This window comes from Pelodiscus sinensis, chromosome 4, assembly GCF_052426305.1.
Source record: "Pelodiscus sinensis isolate ZL-2025 chromosome 4, ASM5242630v1, whole genome shotgun sequence".
NCBI classification, from domain to species: Eukaryota; Metazoa; Chordata; order Testudines; family Trionychidae; genus Pelodiscus; species Pelodiscus sinensis.
In genome coordinates, this window is record NC_143055.1 from 50,325,039 (window position 1) to 50,346,563 (window position 21,525).

General features: G+C 43.5%; 1 protein-coding gene across 15 annotated transcripts in view; it reads left to right on the top strand.

Annotated features, from left to right (window-relative positions):
• The window catches only part of FIP1L1 (factor interacting with PAPOLA and CPSF1), a 101,842-nt gene that overhangs the window by 32,629 nt on the left and 47,688 nt on the right, over nucleotides 1–21,525 (top strand). For 9 of the 15 annotated variants that reach the window (XM_075930419.2, XM_075930424.2, XM_075930418.2 and 6 more), the window contains 3 exons: nucleotides 769–876; nucleotides 10,671–10,764; nucleotides 17,178–17,331. In XM_075930419.2, coding sequence (XP_075786534.1) covers nucleotides 769–876; nucleotides 10,671–10,764; nucleotides 17,178–17,331 — 356 coding nt within the window. The remainder of the gene's footprint in view (nucleotides 1–768; nucleotides 877–10,670; nucleotides 10,765–17,177; nucleotides 17,332–21,525) is intronic. The other 6 variants (XM_075930423.2, XM_075930430.2, XM_075930428.2 and 3 more) reach the window with 1 other exon arrangement.

Here is a 21,525-nt window from a genome sequence, read left to right on the forward strand (position 1 = left end):
ACACAAATCATCATGCCAACATTTATATTTCCCCAGCAGTACATGTTTAGAATAGGTGTATACATTGTGTATGTCTGTGTTTATATGTAGACTGCTTAAATCATTGTGTTGCATGTCCTGCCAATGGCAAGGCTGACTTTTTAGTATTTGATGTCTACTGTTTAAGGGTACACTGAATCATAAATTGCCATGCCAGAAACACCATTTCTTATAACTAGTCAGATGAGACTTTGAAAGCAACTTTTTTTTTATAAATTACTATAAACTACTTAGTTTTGGATCACTTGCATGTTTCTCCTTAAAACATTTTTGGTAGAATGCAGTAGCAGTGGAACATATCTCAGCACCATCACCCTTGCCTGTGCCTTGTTACATAGGAAGGTTACTCTGATTGTTGGGGTTTTTTAACTTCAAGTTAGTATATTAGTTTTTCCAAAGGTTTTTTTTTAACTATTTTAAATGCTATTATACCTTAGAATAAGAGAATTTTAGCTAGGTATGGATCATTTCATGTAGTAGGATTGCACTGCAATCCCAATTTGATGTCACTTGGTAAAAATTCCCAATGTAGTATGAGGCTCTAGCAGTAGTGTTGTTGTTAAATTTTCTAGTTAAGCTTCTTAACTTATATAATAATTCCTGCTACCTTTTATCTGTAGATGATATGTGGGGTGGGGGAAGATGGGAATAGGGAAAAGAAGAGGGGCTCAAAGAACAGAGAAGATAGAGACACAAGAAAAGAAAGACCTAGAAAATTTATCTCACCAGAAACAGCGCCTCTTCTCAGTCACAGACAAGCACTGCTTCCAGAAAAGCTAGTTCAGGCATCGGGAAGTGGCAGGAGCGCTATGGGAGGGTCGAATCACCTAAACTAAGGTAAGAAAAAAAAATTAGGGCACAATCATTTTAATTGCTCTCTTCCCCATTCTCCCCATTTTTTGTCATTGGTGGGACATTGTCCCACTTTGACAGTTTTTTGGAAATCTAGTCTTGGCTGTTATTTGGTTTACTGGATATACTTTTATGCCTAGATATTGCAGCACATATTTTCCCTTATTTGGGAATCTGAGAACAGGTGGTGGTTTTACTACATTATATGTGTGAGAAGCAAATATTGAAAAGCATTTTATTTTAAAAATATTTTTCCTCTAATTTTTGAATTTAGAGCCTATTAATTGCTTCCATTTAACGACTTATCAGTTGGAAAACTCTAATATCTAAATAGCTTTTCCTCTGGTGTATATATCAGTAATCATCAGCAGCCATGAACATGGAAGCTGTATAATGGAAGAGTTCCATTTGATCGCCTATCTTTAGTGATAGCTCATAGGGGTGTTAAAATGCGGTTAATTTACTAATCGAGTAGTTGATAGAATTTTTATCGACTACTCTGAGTCAATAGAGGAATGTAGTCCAGCTCATGCCAGGTCTGGGATCAAATCCTGCTGCGGCTCTACAATTTAAAATGTAGTAGAAGAGGCAACGGCGTGGGGGGGAGGGCAGGTGGCACAGCGGAGATGGCACTGGGAGCAACTGGCTTTTAAGCCTAGGCTTATTGGTTAGTCAACTACTTGCTTACATCCCTAATAGCTCATCTATTTATAGCTCAGTTCTTAGCTCTATTTAGAAACTGTAGTATAAATATAATTATGAAAGAAATTAAACTTTATTTAATAATCTAGTGATATGTAATGCTGAAAGAACTACAAATCAGTAGAGATCATCTAGTACCGTGGTCCCCAACCCGGTGTCCGCGGGCGCCATGACGCCTGCTGGGCCTTTTACGTGCGCCCGCGGAGCAATCTGGGCTGGCTCCACCCATGGGCGTGCAGCAGATGCCAGCCCCGGGCGCATGGCCAGCCCCGGCCCTGGGTGCGCCGCACGTACCGGTGCCGACCCTGACCCCCGCCCGCGGGTGCGCCGCGCGTGCCCTTGCCGGCCCTGGCCCCACCCCCGGGGGCGCCGCACGTGCCGGTGCCGACCCTGACCCCCGGCCCCAGCCCCGGGAGCGCCGCGCGTGCCTGCACCGGCCCCGGCCGCGCAGAACCTGGGCAGCCCCTGCCCAGTATAGCAGCACATGCCGGTGCCAACCTCGGGCGTGCGGCACATGCTTGGCCCCGCCCCCAGTCACGTGGCCTGTGAGCGGCCCCGCCCCCGTACGCGCAGCGCGTGAGCGGCCCCGTCACCAGGTGCCCGACAGCCCCAAAACGTTGGGGACCACTGATCTAGTAAATGTCTAATTAATAACATTTACTTAGAACTTTGAACATGTTAACAGAAACAAATAATTATAGGGTGAGTCTCTTTCTGTCACTGGCCTGGCTGCATTATTGTCCCACACCAGAGATGTCAGGCCTTTGTCTTTACCATTCCTGTGGTGGAATTCTGCGGTTTGTCCACTGTCACACCAGGACCTGAGTTTCAATCCCTTGGGTATCAACCATAATTAATGAGCTATGATCCCTCAAGAGTTTCTCTTTAGAACCTGTGACAACATATGATCGCAATGACAAAGAATCAGCTTCTTCAAAACAAAACATGATTTATTTTGTCCAAAGTGTACACAGTGTTTAGATTAGTAGATATAAAATAAGAGACCTTAAATACATATTCTCTTGCAGAAGTTTTATCTCTATCTATAGCTCAAGTGGGCCTGGCTTATTTCCCATCTCTTAGTTGGGAGAACTAGCCTACACTGCTCATAGCCTTATTCCTTTGTCTCTGAGTACATTCTCCTATTAGCATTTTTTTTCCACTCTCAGCACCCAAGGCTAGTTCATCCCAAAAACCAGTTCAAGTCAGTCTCTTGATCTCAGTGATAGAAAGTGAAACATTCTAGTCTGGATGGTGCCAGCTAAGTAAGTGCTCCCTCAATTGATAGCCCAGCCACAGTGCACTTAGCTGCTTTGAAGGCGTATACCTGAAGTTAAATTATATCTGACATTGTTTTACTTTTCCTGCTCAGTACTGTAGAAGCCGCTTTACGGGCTCATTTGATTTAGCTTTCTGCAGTCAGTCGGGCACCAATATAAAATTGAATGGGGAAACTATTTTACTTATATTAATAAAAACATTTCCCATTTTTCTGCATTTCCTATATTTTCCCAGTTTTTCCACACTAATTATTTTCATATAGACTTACAACAATGTGAAAGACCCTCTTTGAACATATTAGTAGTTAGATTGTGAACAGATTGAACATTTATTAAGTTTATTTCAGACTAGCTTAACAGTCTGATCACAAAAACTTTAGGTCTTAGTAGACTATTCTGTTCTAAGATCATAATGATACATTTATAAAAATGGTATTTTTCAAACACGCTAGGTGTGAACATGAACAGTGATGTGCAACATTTCTTGCATCTAAATAGCAAATGGTAGAACACATTTTTAGCAATATATAGTATAACTAACTCTCCGTAACTTTATTAGTAGTATTTTTATATTGTTTCCCTTGTCTGCTTTGTAAATTTTACTGTTTTATGTTTCTAATGGGTATTTCAATAAGGAGAAAAATGACTTCTTTCTTTGACATTCATGTTCTCAGTTCCATGTGGTTTAAAGAAAAAAAGCAATGAAGTACTATAAAATATTAGTCTGTGATCGTTCATAGATAAAAAGTTAAAAAGCACAAACTCGCTGAATCAGCAAGATTAACGAGTGAATTATCAACTAGAGTTAATTATACTGAAGTATGTCTGTTCAGTAAATGTACAGAATTGAACCTGGATTACTTGGTTACATTTGTTTGCTTACTTTTGCTCAACAATTAATAGCAAATAAAACTCAACAAATCCCCAGTCCTCGTAAAGAGATACAACGTATATATAGAGATTGTATAAAAAGAGACAAATGAAAGTATTACTTTATTAGTTAATAGTTTCTAAAACACTTTGAAGATGAAGAGCAAAACATAAATGTAAAGTTAGTACTGAGTAGCTTAGTCAATAATTGGTATCTTTCAGATTTTATGAGCTTATACATTTGGAAAAAGTTAAGTTTCTGTTAAAACGCATTGCATTGTTTGTAGTCTTATGTCTGATGAAGTTATGAAGCAGTTTATAACAGCTATGAATTTCTTAATAGTTCCATTTATATTTTTCTTCCTTTTTATAAAACTAAACAAATTCAGTGTGTCATGAGACTCTTTGAACTAGTTTTCCTTGAAGAAAAGTGATAGTGTGATTTGAATAGTTTATAAATAACCTTTCTGTGCTTCAAATGAAGCCATTTATTATTTCTGGATCATCATTCTTTTTCAAGTTCATGTAGATAATACTTCTGGTGTGCATGTGCCCATGTCCGCAAGAATAGATACTTCTTGGCATCCAGAGTCCTTTTGGGCAATGCCTACGCCCTAATTGACTTTGGAGCATAAAGTGTGCAGCAAGCACAACTGTCCCTCAATTCTATCTTACTGCCCATGGAAGCAAGATGGAGCATCTGATTATAGTGTGATCTTGTTGAGCTAGTTAGTAGTCTGGCACCCTCGGGACCTGACTGGTCCCAAACGAGGGGATTTGTTGGACCAGGGAAGATCCTTCCCATCATGGCTCATGCTTTCCTGCTGCCCTCAGCTAGAGCTCCAGCTTAGCCCTGCTACTTTCTGCCTGGTTGTGGCTGTGGCTCTGGCTGCCACTGTCGGAGCTCCGTGGCAGCCGCTACTGTACTGGAGCTCTGCGGCAGTGGCTGAGGTCCCGGAGCTCCGTGGCAGCTGCTGCTGGGTCCTCACTACCACCTAGCCGCAGGGACCAGAGCTAGCTGCTGCACCACCCACTCCTCCACACTGCTGGCGTACAATAAACCAATTTTATATGCATAGGAAATATGCTTTCCAGAAAAGGAATTCATGTAGATAATATATCTCAAAGAATTCCAGTTACTGTAAAGTAAGTAATTGGTAGAGAGCTATTCTCTGCTTGTTTTTCAGGAAGTAAACAATAAAATGTTTCAGAAAGGAAGGATTTTGAACGGTTCAATTTGTATTAAAGAATTCTGTCAAGTAATACTTCTTGCAGCTTCCTTTATATTAGTTACACCTCACTCCTACAGAAAACAGACAAAGTTAACTCAATGGAGAAGAGGCATAGAAAGTAAACAAAGTGCATGAACCTTCATATCACTCTTTCAGTATCTGGGAGTCTATAGTAGATTACTTAGACTGTGTTTGTCTGTGTAAAGGAGGTGATCTGCAGATCCACTCTCTGGTTAATTTATTTTTGTCAGGACGCTGTCCCAGAAACACCCTGTGCATTAACATTACTAGAATGTGGCATTATTTGCCAGCACTAATCTTGCCAGATGTTCATTGTAAACTGCTATATCATGGACTTGTTTTGTCCTTTCACTACTGGGTCTTGAATAACATGTAAAGATTTTAATTGTGTGAGTTTCAGCATAGTGTCTGTATGCCAATTGACTACTAATTGGGCCAATCTGCTTCCAAACTCTGCTTCCCAAATTTGCTTTTAACATATAGGTGATTTAATTGTAAAATCTAGGAGCATACTTTAAATAGTCAGAACCTCTGAATGTTTTTAGCTGTTAATCCATATTTTCATTCTTTGGATTTAAGGATTGGTGTAGTCCAAGACCTTTCATCAGATTATCTAGTTTAATTGTGAATACTGGTAGATATTACTGTCTCTCTCTTGATCGCCTCCTTTTTTCCTTATGTGCACATGTACATAGTGCACAAATAGATCTCTGCTTTTGTTTAGGCACAATATGTAAGCTATACTTTATATTCATACAGCATTCACCATTTGTATTTTGCTCTTTACCCCTTTTTAGGAATTGTGTGTGTAACACTGAAGTGATATATTATTTGTTCTTTTGCCTTAGAAAATCAGCAGATAACTTCTGTATGTGACGTGAAGTTTCTCTGTTGACTGCATTTTCAGACCTGAATAGCCAGGTCCTCCATTCTTTTCACACTACCTTTGTTGCAATCTCCTGTACCTGCTTTGACCAATGTCACTAAAAATATTCATATCCTGTTGATATGTTTTATTATGTAGTTTGGTAGCTTTGTGACATACCTTGCAGTGTGCTGTATGTATGTAATGCTTGATTTTCACCTATGATGGTATGTTCTCATCCATTTGATTTAATTTATGTAAGATGAAAAGCTTAGCTTTTGGTAAATGCATGTAATTTCCTCTTTCAGTCTGTGATTTTTCTGCCATATAAAATTTAACAAATTACTTAGTTCCAAAAGTTAATTTTGGGGATGGCTAGAAGGAATACAGGTTGAACCTCTGTAAACTGGTACTCCCTGATCTGGGAACATCCATGGTCCGGCAAGAGCACGGAAGTTTTAGGACTATAAAGGGCTTGCAGGGCTGAAGGCTGCCGGCAGCAAACTGCGGGCAGGATCCGGGGCCTGGCGCACCTTAACGAGGTTGCCCAGCGAGGCTGCTGGTTGGGACCTGGAGCCTCGTGCTCCCAGTGGCTCCGGGATACTGGAGCACCACAGCAGGGCAGGCATGGGTGCGAGCAAGGATTGGCAGGGGGGTGGCACCTGCAGCACGGTGGGGGTGGGGAGAGCTGGCTGGCAGCTGCTTCAGGACTGGGGCGTGGCCAGTAGCAGGGGGGCCAGATATGACCTCCATTGGTCCAACCAGGGGCTGGTCAGGTCCCGAGGGTGCTGGACCAAGGAGGTCCATCCTGTAATAGTTAATAACTTTATCCCCAAACTGTGAAGCTGAGATCTTAGTAATAGTCATTTTTCTTAATAGGCCTTAAGAGTAGGGATGTGAATGAGTAGTCAAGTAGACAATTAACCAATAAGCCTAGACTTATCAGTTAACCTTCTCAACTACTTGCATTCCCTTCCTCCTCACTGCCTGTGTGTCAGAGGCAGCAGGGTGGGGGGAACAGTAGCCAGTGCTGGGGGGAGTTGGCTTAAAAGCTGGTTCCCCCCAGCACCAGCTCTGCGGAACTGCCCGCTTCCCCACCATTGTGCTGCTGCCTCTGGATGATATGGGGAGGGGGACACTCAGAAGTCAGTACGTGCAGGAAGCTGCCTTTCAAGCCAGCTCCCCATGTGTATTGTCTCATGCAGAGCTGCTTCTCCCAGGAGGGGAAGACAATATGTGTGGAGAGCTGGCTCAGCAGAGTGGCCTGCCCTTCCCCTTGCAGCAGCCCACAGAGACAATGAGGAGGGGGCCATCTTCCCCCTGAGCAGCGGCACCATGGAGTAGTTTTTGTCTGCAGTGAGCTTCAACCTGCCATGGACAGCAGCTATTGCTGCCCTGCGCTGCTGCCTCTGTATCAGATACTGCTGCTCAGGTTGGCGAGGTGGGGCTGGGAGACTATTGAATAATTGTGTAACCACAAAGTTCTGATGTGGTTTCATGATTTACTCAATCAATATCTAACATCCCTACTTTATTAGTAGCTGGATCCTTAACTAGTTACAGAGAATTGTCTACATATACAGGTTGGACCTCCCTGATCCAGCACCCTCAAGACCTGACTGGTCTCAGATAAGGGACTTTTCCGGCCCAGGTCATTTCAGGCCTCCTTCTGCTGACCCCCTCTGCTGCCCTCTTCTCGTGCTTTCTGGCTCCCCCTGCAGGCCAGATGAGCCACGTGCTGGCTCCATACACTCTCTCTGCACCCCTTCTCCCTGCCCCTCCTTCCCTCGTTCCCCTCCCCCCCTGCAGCCCAGCTGTGCCATGTGTCGGCTCCTGGGCCCCCTCTCCCTCTTGCAGTGCGCCAGAACTCTCTGATCCTGGAACATCTGTGGTCTTGACGGACCAGAGAATCCTGGATTTTAGAGGTGCGTCCAGTAGTATACACTTAGATTTGATTTCCATGATTTGATTCCTTATGATACGCTTTTTCCCCTTATTACTGTCATCAAAGATTTTAATACCAAAAGATGAGAAACCAGAGAAAAGAGACCGCCTCATCTACTTGTTGTTTCCAGTTCATAGAATACATGCACATTTTGTTTGGAGTAAAATAAGAGAAACATATTGGAAGACAAAAGAATCAAGCTGTTCTACACACTTTCATGAAGTGGAAGAGAGAGAGAGAGAGAGACTAAGACACTTGCTACAGTAGGGAAGAGAAGAAAAATGGGTACCCAGACCCTTTGGACTCCTGCTTCTAAGATGAAAAAATGTCAGCATTTCAACGGACTGGAATTGCTATGTTCTGTTAGTTTACCTCTTTTAAATGTGTTAATGGAAAATCTTGTCTTTCTCCTACCTCAGGACTAGTATCCTTTAGTTTTAGACGTTCTCTCAAAAATGCAGACCTTTGGGAATTACTTGAAGCTTAATGAAAATGAGTAGTCCAAGTTTCATGAGGGCCATTACCCCTCTCCTATGTTATCTGGGCAGTATAACTTGAGAACATTTTTAAATGTCTCAAATTTGAAAGAGTATAGTGAAATATATCTGAGGAAGGAGTTCAAAGGGAGGTGAGTATTAGTTCATTGCCGAAGACTGATGAGTTATCTTCATGAGACGATGAAGAAAAGTCTTTGCTGGCACAACTTGCATGTTTTATTAATAATTTGTATGTATAGGTTGAGTTTCATGTGAGGATATCAAAGAATATTATAAAGACTGAATCTTTATAAGTATTTTAAGTAGTTGGGGAACATATGTAGGACACTTGAAGTATGGCAGCCTTTGTAGTGACATGGGAAAACTGTTACTGGCACAGAACAATAGCACGTGACAGCTTAGAACTGGAAGTGAAGCCAAGTGAAATTTCAGGAGGAGTTAGGTAGTCAGGATGCAGTACTAGAGCTAGAATTTGCTTAGGGTACCAAGATTTAATAACGCCTGCGCTAATAAAAATGCCACAAATTCTTTAACAAACACTTCTTTTTTCCTGTTACATTGCGTTTAAAAAAAGTATGGTTTTTCAAACTTATTTATACATGACCTTTGTGCTGATATCTAATACGCATAGAAAATTTGTCAGTGGCATTCTGAAATTTATTGCCTTGTCTGTACTTAAATATCTGATTGTGATCCATTCCTCCATAATAAGGAGGAGGATGATTGTGGTAGGGTGAGAGGTCTTCAGTAACGAAGTGACAAAAAAAATAATCAGAAAATCTTTAATTATCCCGAGTATATGTAGAATAGAACTTCTGAACTTGTGGTTTAAGACCTGCTGGTGGATTATGAGGTGACCACTAGGTCGTACCTTTTGAGATTGAAATGGGTGGAAAAAGCAGAGTCCCTTGGATACTAGGCTCCATCAGGAGTAAATGAAGTTGATGGTAGGAAAAACACTGTTCCTGTTTCCTCCAACTACTCTTTCTATGGAAACTGCCATTCCATTCCACACCTTTGTCTTCCTTTCAGCAGTACTTACACTTGTTCTTCCACCACTTGTAGACAAAACCAGTTATGGATCTATGATCTGAATAAGTCCTTTGAATAATAAAGGTTTGTCATTTGGGCAGTAAACTACAAATGGATTTTGGATAGTGGATGAGAAAAAGGTTGAGAAACACTGTTGTTATTTCTACCAAACACAAAAATTAAAGTTTGGAGACAGGCTTGAGTTGAACTTTATCCTACTATTAATTACTTTGTTAATAAAGGCAAACTCAGGAAGGAGCTACGTGTTTGCCTCTACTTTGTTTTTAGAGTAGTTAGGGAAAGGCAGCTCTTCACATTTCTACTTTTTGGGAAACTGGGGTACCAAAGGAGAAGTGGCTTGTCTAAGAGGTCTGCCTGAAACTCAGAAGCCAATCATTCCCAAGAACAGAATCAAGGACTCATGGCTTCTTGTACCCTTTTGCATTTGACAATACCCAGTAGATGGCATGTTGCTGTGTGTAGATAAGTGTTTCTTAAACATTTTAAGACCGAGGAACACCAAACGATAATTTTTTTTTATGGGGAACACTGACGATTTTTTTGTTGGGGGGGGAAGCCCCCAGGGAACAGTTGTTGAACCAAAGAAAAAGGGGAGGGGGGAGCCTTGTCCCTTTAAGGATGGCCATTTTGAATTCTGTTCTCTCTGCGACACACCTCCGACTGTGCTGCGGAACACACTTTAAGAAACACTGGTCTAGATGTTGCAGAAGCCCAAGGCTAATAGGTGATTTAATGTAATATGTGCTGCAATACCTACAATATGCACAGTAGGTCTGGCTAACAGTTTTTATCAGTGCCTCATTATTTACCTTGTCTTTCTCTCCACTTTCCATGGACCGTTACAGCTATCATTTCTGTGTTTTATTTTATTGCTTTTGATAAGTTTTGTAGAATTTCTTTTAGAATGCTCTTTTCTTGTTACATGGTACTAGTATTCTTTCACTGCAATATTGCTGATCTTTCTTTTACTAGTTACAGAAACATATAGCAGTTTACTGAGGGAGGTGGGAGTTGAGTGTGGAAACATTCACTCTTGAATCTTGGGAATGCTATACTGCTCCTTTCCTTAATTCTAAAAAAAACAAAAAAGCTAAGGTTGTAAGATTCAGTAAAGAAAAAAAAGTGTGTTTTTTAACACCTAGGATTCTGCAGAAACCTTACACGTCTTGTACATTGCTGTGGTACAGCAGAAGGAGCTTATAGTCTTAAATTGATTCATATTATTTGCCTTGCCTGTTTAATTGACTTGCTCTAAGTTTTGGAAAAGTCCTTGAGTAGTACTTTTTGGTTATTCCATTTTGTCCTGTGTTACAGGAGATTGTCTGGCACAATAGATGTGATTGGGCAGACCATAACTATCAGCAGAGTGGAAGGAAGGCGGCGTGCCAATGAAAATAGCAACATACAGGTTTTGTATTGCAGATTTACACATGTTCTATCAATGACTGAAGAGGGGCTTTTTTTGTTTTCACCTTATCCAAATGAATAAATTCTAAACTGCATGGATAAACAATAGTGCAGTGGTCCCCAACATGGTACCCGTGGGCGCCATGGCTCCTCCCTCCACGCCATTTCTGTGCGCCCGCCGAGTGATCGGGGTCAGCCCCAGGCACGTGGTGCATGGGCGGTGCCGGCCCCTGGGTGCGCAGCGTATGGGTGGCCCTGCCCCTGGGTGCACGGCGCAAGGGCTGTGCCGGCCTCTGGGCGCACGATACATGGTCTGTGCCAGCCCCGGGCGCGTGGCGTATGAGCGTCTCCACCCCTGGGCAGCATGGGCTGCTGGCTCCTGGGCGTGCCGCACCCCATGGGTGGCTCTGGCACCGAGCACAAGACGTATGGGCAGCCCCGGCCCCTGGGCATGTGGCGTATAGGCTGTCCCAGCCCTTGTGCGCGCAGCGTTTGGGCGGCCCTGTCCCCGGGTGCACAGAGCAAGAGTTGTGCCGGCACCGGGCACGCGGCATATGGGTGATGCCTGCCCCCGGGTGCGTGGCACAGGCATGGTGCCGGTCCCTGGGTGCACGGCGCCGGCACCAGGTACGCGGCACAGAGACGGCGCCAGCCCCGGGTGCGCAGCACATGGGCGGCCTCAGGCGCGTGACGCATGAGCTGTGCCAGCCCCGGGCACATGGCGTATGGGCATCCCCGCCCCTGGGCATGCAGCGCAGGAGCGGCGCTGGCCCCAGGCACGCAGCGCGTGGGTGATGCCGGCTCCTGGGCGTGCGGCACAGGAGCAGTGCCGGCCCCGGTAGTGCAGCGTATGGGTGGCACCGGCACTGGGCACGCAGCGTATGGGTGGCTGCGCCCAGCAGCCCCAAATTGTTGGGGACCACTGCAGTAGTGCATAAGAACAGCCATACTGGGTCAGACAAAAGGTCCATCTAGCCCAGCATCCAGTCCTCTGACATCAGCCAACACCAGATGCCCCAGAGGGAGTGAACAGAACAGGGACTCATCAAGCAGTCTCCCTCCCATCACCTATTCCCAGCCTCTGACAGAGACTAGGGACACCATTCCAACCCATCCTGGCAAATAGCCATTGGTGGTCCTAGCCTCCATGAATTTCTGTAGTTCTTTCTTCAAACCTGATAAAGTCCTGATCTTCGCAACCTTCTTTGGCAAGGAGTTTCACAAGCCGACTGTGCACTCTGTGAAGAAAAACTTCCTTTTGTTTGTGTTAAGCTTGCTACCCATTAAGTTCATTTGGTGACCCCTAGTTCTTATGTTATGGGAACAAGTAAATAACTTTTCCTTATTGACTTTTTCCACGCTGGTCATGATTTAATAGACCTCTATCATATCCCCCCCTTAGTCTCCTCTTTTCTAAGCTGAAAAGTCCCGTCTTTTTTTATCTCTTTTCATATGGGACCCTTTCCTAACCACTAATCAATTTAGTTGCCGTTTTCTGAACCTTTTCCAATGCCAATATATCTTCTTTCAAATGAGGCAAAACCACATCTGTATGCAGTATTCAAGATGTAGATATACCATGGTTTTCTATAGAAGCAATAAAATGTTCTCTGTCTTATTAATAAGATGTTCTCTGTCCCTTTTTTCATGATTCCTAACATTGTTTGCTTTTTAGACTGCTGCTGCACATTGAATGGATGTTTTCAGAGAACTATCCACAGTGACTCTAAGATCTCTCTTGCATAGTTATTGCTAAATTAGTCCCCATCATATTGTATATATAGTTGGGATTATTTTTTCCAGTGTGCATTACTTTATTTCATTTGCCACTTATTTTGGTGAGATCTTTTTGAAGCTCTTCGTAGTCTGCTTTGGTCTTAACTATCTAGAGCAGTTTGGCATCATCTGCAAATTTTGCCACCTCACTATTTATCCCTTTCTTCAGATCATTTATAAATACATTGAATAGGATTGGTCCCAGTATGGACCCTTGGGGGACCCCACTAGTTACCTCTCTCCTCTCTGAAAACTTACCATTTATTTCTACCCTTTGTTTTCTGTCTTTTAACCAGTTATCAGTCTATGAGAGGACCTTCCGTTTTATCCCATGATTACTTACTTTACTTAACAGGCTTTGATAAGGGGCTTTGTCAAAGTTGTTCTGGAAATCTAAGTACACTATATCTACTGGATCCCCTTTGTCCGCATGTTTGTTGACCCCCTCAAAAAACTCTATTAGATTAGTACGGCACGATTTCCCTTTACAGAAACCATATTGACTTTCTCCCCAACAAATTCATCTATGTGTCTGACAATATTATTCTTTACTATGGTTTCATTTAATTTGCCCGGTACTGATGCTAGGCTAACCCGTCTGTAATTGCCATGATCACCTCTAGAACCCTTTTAAAATATTGGTGTCTCATTAGATATCTTCCAGTCATTAAGTACAGACCCTGATTTAAAGGATAGGTAACAAGCCACAGTTAATAGTTCCGCAATTTCATATCTGAGTTCTTTCAGAATTCTTGGGTGAATGCCATCTAGTCCCGGTGACTTATTACTGTTAAGTTTATCAGTTTGTTCCAAAACCTCCTGTAATGACACCTCAGTCTGGGACAGTTCCTCAGATTTGTTACCTAAAAAAATGGTTCAGGTTTGGGAATCTCCCTAACATCATCTGCTGTGAAGACCAAAGCAAAGAATTTATTTTGTGTTCTTCTAGTGTTTGTGTGTAATGAATGACCTTATCGTCTTTGAGAGCTCTTTTGGCATCTCCATTGTCCAAGGACCCCACTGGTTGTTCAGCAGGCTTCCTGCTTCTGATGCACTTAAAAATAGTTTGCTATTACTTTTTTAGTTTTTGGCTAGCTGTTCTTCAAACTTCTTTTTGGCTTTTCTTATTATATTTTTACACTTAATTTCACAGAATTTATGTTCCTTTATATTTTCCTCACTAGAATTTAACTTCCACTTTTTAAACGATGCTTTTTTAGCTATCACTGCTTCTTTTCCTTGGTTGTTAAGCCACAGTGGCACTTATTGGATTTCTTACTGTGTTTTTCAAGTTAGGCCTCTATTATGGCATCTTTGAAAAGTTTCCATGTAGCTTGCAGGGATTTTACTTTTGTCACTGTGCCTTTCGATTTCTGTTTAATAACCTCCTCCTTTCTGGAATTAAATGCCACAGCGTTGGGCTGCTGAGATTTTTTTCCCACCACAGGGAAGTTAAATTGTATTCCATTATGGTCACTGTTTCCAAGCAATCCAGTTATATTTATCCCTTGGACCAGATCTTGTGCTCCACTTAGGACTAAATCAAGAATTGCCTCTCCCCTTGTGGATTCCAGAACTAGCTGCTCCAAGAAGCTGTCATTTAAGGTATCAAGTAATTTTATTTTCTGCATCCCATCCTGAGGTGATGGGTACCCCGTCAATATGGGGATAGTTCAAATCCCCCACTGTTGTTGAGTTTATTTTGATAGCCTCTCGAATCTCCCTGAACATTTCATAGTCACTATCACTGTCCTGATCAGGTGGTTGATAATATATCACTACTGATCTATTATTACTAGAGCATGGAATTTCTACCCATAGATAGTCTATGGAACATTTTGATTCATTTAAGATTTTTACTTCATTTGATTGTTCATTTTCTTTCACGTATAGTGCCATTCGCCCACCAGCACAACCTGCTCTGTCCTTCCGATGTATTTTGTACCCTAGTATGACTGTGTCCTATTGATTTTGCTCATTCCACCAAGTTTCTGTGATGCTTATTATATCAATATTTTACTTTAATATGAGGCACTCTAGTTCACCTATCTTATTATTTAAACTTCTAGTGTTTGTGTATAAGCACTTGAAAAATTAGTCTCTGTTAATCTGTCTGTCATTTCTTGATGTATTAGACTCTTTTTATATTTGACTATTTCTCATTTGATCTTACCCATACTTTATCATCTTCCATCCTCTCTTCCGGACTTGAACATAGAGAATCTCTCTGAGACCCTCCCCTCAGAGATGTTTCTGTCTGATCCATGTGCTCCTCCACACCCATCAGCTTTCTCTCAGTCCTTAGTGTAAAAACTGCTCTATGACCCTTTTAATGTTAAGTGCCAGCAATCTGGTTCCATTTTGGTTTATGCGGAGCCCATCCTTCCTATATAGGCTACCTTTTCCCAAAATTCCCTCAGTTCCTAATAAATCTAAAACCTCTCCTCTCTACACCATTGTCTCATCCATGCATTGACACTCTGAAGTTCTGCCTGCCTACCTGGCCCTGCGTGTGGAACTTGAAGAATTTCAGAGAATGCTACCATAGAGGTCCTGGATTTCAGTCTCTTTCCTAGCAGCCTAAATTTGGCCTCAATCTCTCCTACCTTTGCCTATATCATTGGTACCTACATGTACCATGACCACCAGCTCCTTCCCAGCACTACACATAAGTCTGTCTAGATGTCTTGAGAGATTTGCAACCTGCACACCAGGCAGGCATGTCACCATATGGTTCTCCTAGTCATCACAAACCCAGATTGTCTGTATTTCTAATAATTGAATCCCCCTATTACTAACACCTGCCTTTTCCTAATGACTGGAGTTCCCTCTCCCAGAGAGATATCCTCAGTGCAAGAGGATACCACAACATCCTCTTGAAGGAGGGTCCCAACTATGGGATGGTTTCCCTCTGCTCCAATTGAATGTTCTCCTTCCCTGAGCCTTTCACTCTCCTTAACAGCACAGGAGCTGTCTAACTGGAGGTGTGACTGTTATACAGTGTCCCGGAAAGCCTCCTCTACGTGTATCTCTGCCTCCGATAGCTCCATCAATTCAGTCACCCTGGTCTCCAAAGCCTTTATGTGCTCTCCGAGGGCCCGGAGCTCCTTGCACCGAATGCACACATATGCCACCTGTCCATAGTAATATGAAAAACCAAGGAAAAGAACAAATATCATTTAAAATTAGCACGTTGCATTTAATGCCAATGCATATTTCTCTGTGAAATCTAAATAGATGTAGTTCAAAAGAAAAATAAAATAAAATTTGTTCTTAAAACTAGGGGGCTGAGCCCATTGCTTGCTACGATCGCCAGCTCCCCTCTCTCTGGTGGTTGGTGTCTGGCGGTGGTGGGAAGGGTGCAAGAGCAGGGGAAGGCAGGGTCGGTGGAAAGCGTGAGTGAGGAGGCTGGGGACGCACATTCTCAGCAGGGTGGGGAGTAAAACGGTTTGGGGGTATGAGGTCTCAGCAGGGTGGCGAGTGAGTGGGCTGCAGGTGCAGCATCTCAGCCAAAGGGGCTATGGGTGCAAGGGGGGGGCTGGCGTGTGGCTCCCAGGCCGCCTCCCCCGGGGGGGGGGGAGGGCATGCAGTCACGTAACACCTGGCAAAGGTGGGAGGCCTTGGGTCACCAGCCCCCTTGGGAGGGAGGGGTGTGAGTCTGTATGGCTCCCACCCCCCGGGAGCGGGGAGGGCGTGTGGCTCCCGCCCTGCTGCACCAGAGGCGGGAGGGAGGAGGGAAAGTGGGTAAGGGCAGAGGGGAAGGCGGGATGAAGAGTGAAGTGATTATGTCATTTTGTCATACCACAGGGAAATAAATAAATAAATAGAGAGAGCGAGCGAGCGAGAAAAAGAGAGAGAAGTTGTCGAACTTCTTTTCTGATTTGCACTCCAAACTGATGCATTGATTTCATCAGGCCTGTACGGTTGAGTGTGCATACATTATAAATATAAACATCAATTTTACAGCAAGGGAGGATATTATATTGAAAATAGTTATCTGCTGTGTATATCTCTTCTCCCCATAAATGACACTGAGGTTAAAAAGAAATGAGGAAATTTTCTTAATATACAATTTAAGAACTACAAATTTTTAAAAAACCAAACAACTCACTTAACAGAATAAATGGTTTTGTAATGAAGGGAGATATTTTAATTCTGGGTCTTTATTCCCCTATCTCACATTATGTAACAAGATATTTTAGCATTTGTGGACCCTGATTAAATTAAATTGATTTTTTTAAAGTAATCAGGATTTTTATTCTTAATTTTCCCCCTCATAGCATCACTGTGTGTCAAAATTAAGGTTTTGAGAGTTCTAGCTATATTTTTATGTTTTCACATATTAGGATTTCCGTTAAATTTAACCTTTATTCTGAATGTAATAATAGCAATTTTCTTGTAATGGCTTTTACTCATAAATTACTGATATGTAGTGTCAATCCTAACTCCAGCGTCATGTACTTTATCTAGAAATTAAAAAAACAAACAAGAATCCTTTTGAATTTTTCATTTGGTTCATAGAAAGCAAATATATATTCCTTACATAGATATTGAGGAAAGAACTAGAAAGAGAAGAAAGCTATATTTTCTAGTCTATCTCTACGTAACAACTGTATCTCTACATTTCATGTCTTACAGGTTCTTTCAGAAAGAGCCAGTGCTGACGTAGACAGTTTTACCAAGCCACCTCCATTTTTCCCTCCAGGAGCTCCGCCCACCCACCTGCCACCGCCTCCTTTCCTTCCACCCCCTCCAACTGTCAGTACTGCTCCTCCTCTAATTCCCCCACCAGGTAAATACTGTATGTCTTATAGAATTACTAGAAGGTTACCGATCCACGTGTAGACTGCCGCGCATTGCCCGGGTCCTTAACTCCATTTTTGTTTCTCATTGAAATCAGTGCTCTGGGGTGGGGTTGAGGATGAGGGGGACAGTATAAAGGCTGCCCTGAGGAGAGAGGACTAACACAGCCCCCTTTCACTGCAGCAGCTTGGAGCCAGGTCAGAAGAGCCTCTCCATGGCTGCTGCAGCTCCAGCAGGCACAGCAGTGGAAGGGGTGCATGTCTCCCATGTCTTCCCCTGTGCTTCCCAGCCAGAGTGAGGAATTCAGCAAACAGTGCACTTTCCCCTTGCCCATTGACAAATGGGAACAGCCAACAGTGTTCCCATATGAATGGGGGTGAGGAAGCAAACCCTGCCCATCCTAAAGGGAGCCTGGAGATGGGAGGAGGCACCCCCAGCTATCCCCTTTTATCTGCCTGGTGATTCTGTCTCTTTTTTGTATGGGTTTATGAGAAGCAATCCCATTCCTGGCACAATCAATCCCTTACCTTGGTTTAAGTTGTTATAAGAGAAAGATGCATATCGAATTTGGTAGTCCTAGATCTTACCATTTAGTAGGCATTCTTGAACAAAAAGACACATGCACAGACAGAAAAAACTTGCTCAGATGTATAACATTGAAACAGGAACGTGATATTTGAAATGCTTGGTTTAAAAAAAAAATAGAACCTAAAGGGTTCTAAAGAGGGATTTAAATAAACCCCTCTTCATTGACATAAAAATGGCCGCCGCACTGTGCCGACAATCAGCTGATCCGGCACAGCGCAGCAGTCTAGACGCAGATCGGTCGACAAGGGAAGCCTTTGTCAACCACTCCCGCCTTTGTCGACCGCTCCCTTATGCCTCATGAAACGAGGTTTAGAGGAGCGGTTGACAAAGGCTTCCCTTGTCGACCGATCCACGTGTAGACTGCCGCGCTATGTTGGATCAGCTGATTGTCAGCACAGTGCAGCGGCCATTTTTATTTTAATGAAGCGGGGTTTATTTAAATCCCCGTTTAATTGACTATGTCGGGTAAACTACTTTACATGGCTCCGTCAACAGTGCCATGTAGTTTAGATATACCCAAATTGCTTATATTTGAAATCCTAAAATCAATTATTCAGAACATTCCTGCCTCCCCTCTTTCCCATTCAGAATTAAACTGAGAAGGTTGAGTGTGAAGTCTGTTTTTACATCCTCACTACTGACAATCTACAGATATAGATACTAATAGCTACAATTTTGAGTCTACCGTCCTTGAAAGGGCTTTTTTCAGCCTAATGCTTTTCTTAGGAATATTTTGCTATTGTTAATATTTCAGTGTTATCATTTAAAAAGGAGCTATGGATGGCAAAAGAATTGGAGGGGATAATACTAAAAGTGCAGTGGGGCTTGGTGAGGAGGTTCTTGAACAGTGGAGCAGATGTGTGGGAGCTCATTAAGAGTTATGCTATTCATAGGAAGAGAGACTTGTTCAAGGTAGAGCTAGAGAAACACACTCCTCCTTTCTTAGCTTCCCCATTGCTCTGTTTACTTACTCCACTGTCCCCCGGCTGAGCAGTTTTCCTTCCCTTCCTTGGCCTTGCAGAAATCCTTCTCAGCCTCTCCTTATGCCTAACATTTCCTCTGCTGTCTGATGCTCTTTTAGAATCCTCCCTTCTAATCTTCTCTGCACATGAATTGGATGGGGATACCTGCTATCGAGGTAGCTCCATTCCTCTCTGCGGTGGGTTTTTTTTTATGGCCTTTCATGGTGTAGATCAGTGATTCTCAAACTGCGGCCGCCTCCCAGGTGGTCTGCAGCTCAAGCCCAGGACCTCCCCCATCAACCTGCAGCAGGAAGCCCACGCTGACACTCCAGCCTCGCCCGCCTTCCCTCCCTCATGCATTTGGAATGCCGGCATTGGCTTCCTGCTAGAGGAGGGAGGGAGAAAGCCTCAAGCCTCGCTGCCTGCTCCCTCAGCTGGGGGAACAGCAGTGCGTAGGCATGCTGCTTGGAAGCTTTTCCTGCTGCGTCCCTAGGCCAGAATCTGGCCAATGGGAGCAGCGGGGGAAGGTGCCTGGGACAGGTGTGGGACACAAAGGCAAGTAAATTCACTCTCCCTCCATCCATGCCCAGACCCTCACACTCACAGCCCCATCACGCATCCCCCCTCCCATGCTGAGACCCCTGCACTCCCAGTCTTCTCCTGCCCCCTCCCCCTAGCCACAGACCCTAACCCTCTAGTCCACTTCTGAGGCTTCCCCACTGTTGGACACCTACCCCCAGTCTGCTCCTGCCCCCCACCTTTCTGGCCAGAAACCCTACCCCTGCCCGCTCCTGCACCCTCCCTCTTGGCCACACACTGCACCTTCCCTTTCTCTTGTCCTCTCATCCTGGCAAAACACCCCTACTCCCCACCTGCTCCTGCATCCTACCTCCCATCCAGGCCTTGCACCTTTACTCCATCCTGCGCCTGCACTCCTGCCCAGATCCCGCACTCCCATTCCTCTTGCTGGCAGCCCTGTCCTGCACCCTGAGCCCCTCATTTTTGTCCCAACCCAGAGCCTGGGAGGTCCACAAAATCCACTAAACCTGGAACCCCAGAACAGTTAATCTGGCCTATGGGAAGTCCTGAACCAGAGTTCTACTTGTCCCTCCCACTCCCCCAGTAGGGCTGGAGTGCCAGAGGAGTGAAGTGTCTCAGTTGGGGGCCACATCAGTGAGGAGGGTGTGTGTGTGTGTGTGTGTGTGTGTGTTTTGTTTTTGTATTTTGGGGTTTTTTTTGCTTAATGGCGAGTTTCCATTAGCAACTGGTGGTCCACGGAAAGGTTTGCATTGAACCAGGTGGGGCATGGGCCAAAAAGTTTGAGAACCACTGCTTTAGATCTTGCTCATGGAAGAGGAGGCAAAATTCTCTGCAGCTGCTGCTGCAACCTTTAGAATTGTCAGTTCCCGATCCCTGGAAAACAGAATCGTTCTCAATGGCCTGCATCTAGGAAATGGTACATTCTAAGGCAGATGAGGGGGAGGGGGAGAGAAGTTTAAAATGTAATCCTTCAGCTGTGTTTTGTGTGTGTATGTGTGTGTGTGAGAGAGAAATTATGGGTAAAAATAAGATGTAGAAATACAAATTTGCTGCTCTGGAGGCTTTGTAAAAGTTATATTATTGTTAAAAACAGAGTTAATCAGACTTTCAACTTTAAAGAAAACTTTTCATTAAATCAATGTGTACAACTCATTGGAATGGTTTGAAAATAATTATCTTCTTTATAATAGTGGAAAGGATCAGAATTGCAAACTATAAAAGTTAGGCTGATCTCCCATTTTTCCACTACTAAGTGAGATGATGATATGTAGGTGTACTGTGTTTTTATAAAACCTTTCACATGTCAAGAATAGGCATTTAATGAAATAAACACATGTTGCAGATCTGTCAAACCAGTTTGGCTTTAGTCTAATGTTTTACAGACAGGTTTATGACATGCACTTGTTCAGAAAGTCTCCCTCAACATCCTTCTGTGTTTCAAGTAATTTGAAAATAACTATTAAGACCTGTGGCTTTGACTCCTCCAGCCTCCAGTCCCATGCATTAATAGTGCTGCTGCCAGCTCTTTATCTTCAAAGCTGTTACTAAAATAGACTCTGCCATCTCTCCTAGGTTCAGTGGAAAAAAATCCACTCTTGTTACCTAATATTAACTGGGACTACTTCCCAGAAAATTTAAGTACTCCAAATATAAAACATCCTGTAAAAGCCCCTTTGAAAAAGGATCCTGCTTTGAAGTTCTGTCTCCTGTACTGTGTTCACTTATTCTCTTGCAATGCAAATGCTTTTTGAGGAAAAAAAGTACAGGTTGTACCTCCCTAAACCGTGTCTCCTTGGTCCAGCAACATCTGTGTCCGACAAGGATGGTCCTGGGCCAAAGGACCCAAGGGCGGGGAGGTCTGGCAGCACGGCTGGGACCACTGCAGGGTTGGGGGACCAATACTGCAGCCAGGAACCCCGACCACTACGAACATTAGTGAAGTGCCCCCCTTACAAAAATTATTGTACACCCCCCGCTTTACATCGTTATAGACGCATTCAAACATGCCACATAATTTTACGGGTTGAGAAGCTTCAAGCTACAGAAGCCGAGTTAGTCTGTACAGGAAAAAAAAAATAGTCTAGTAGCACTTT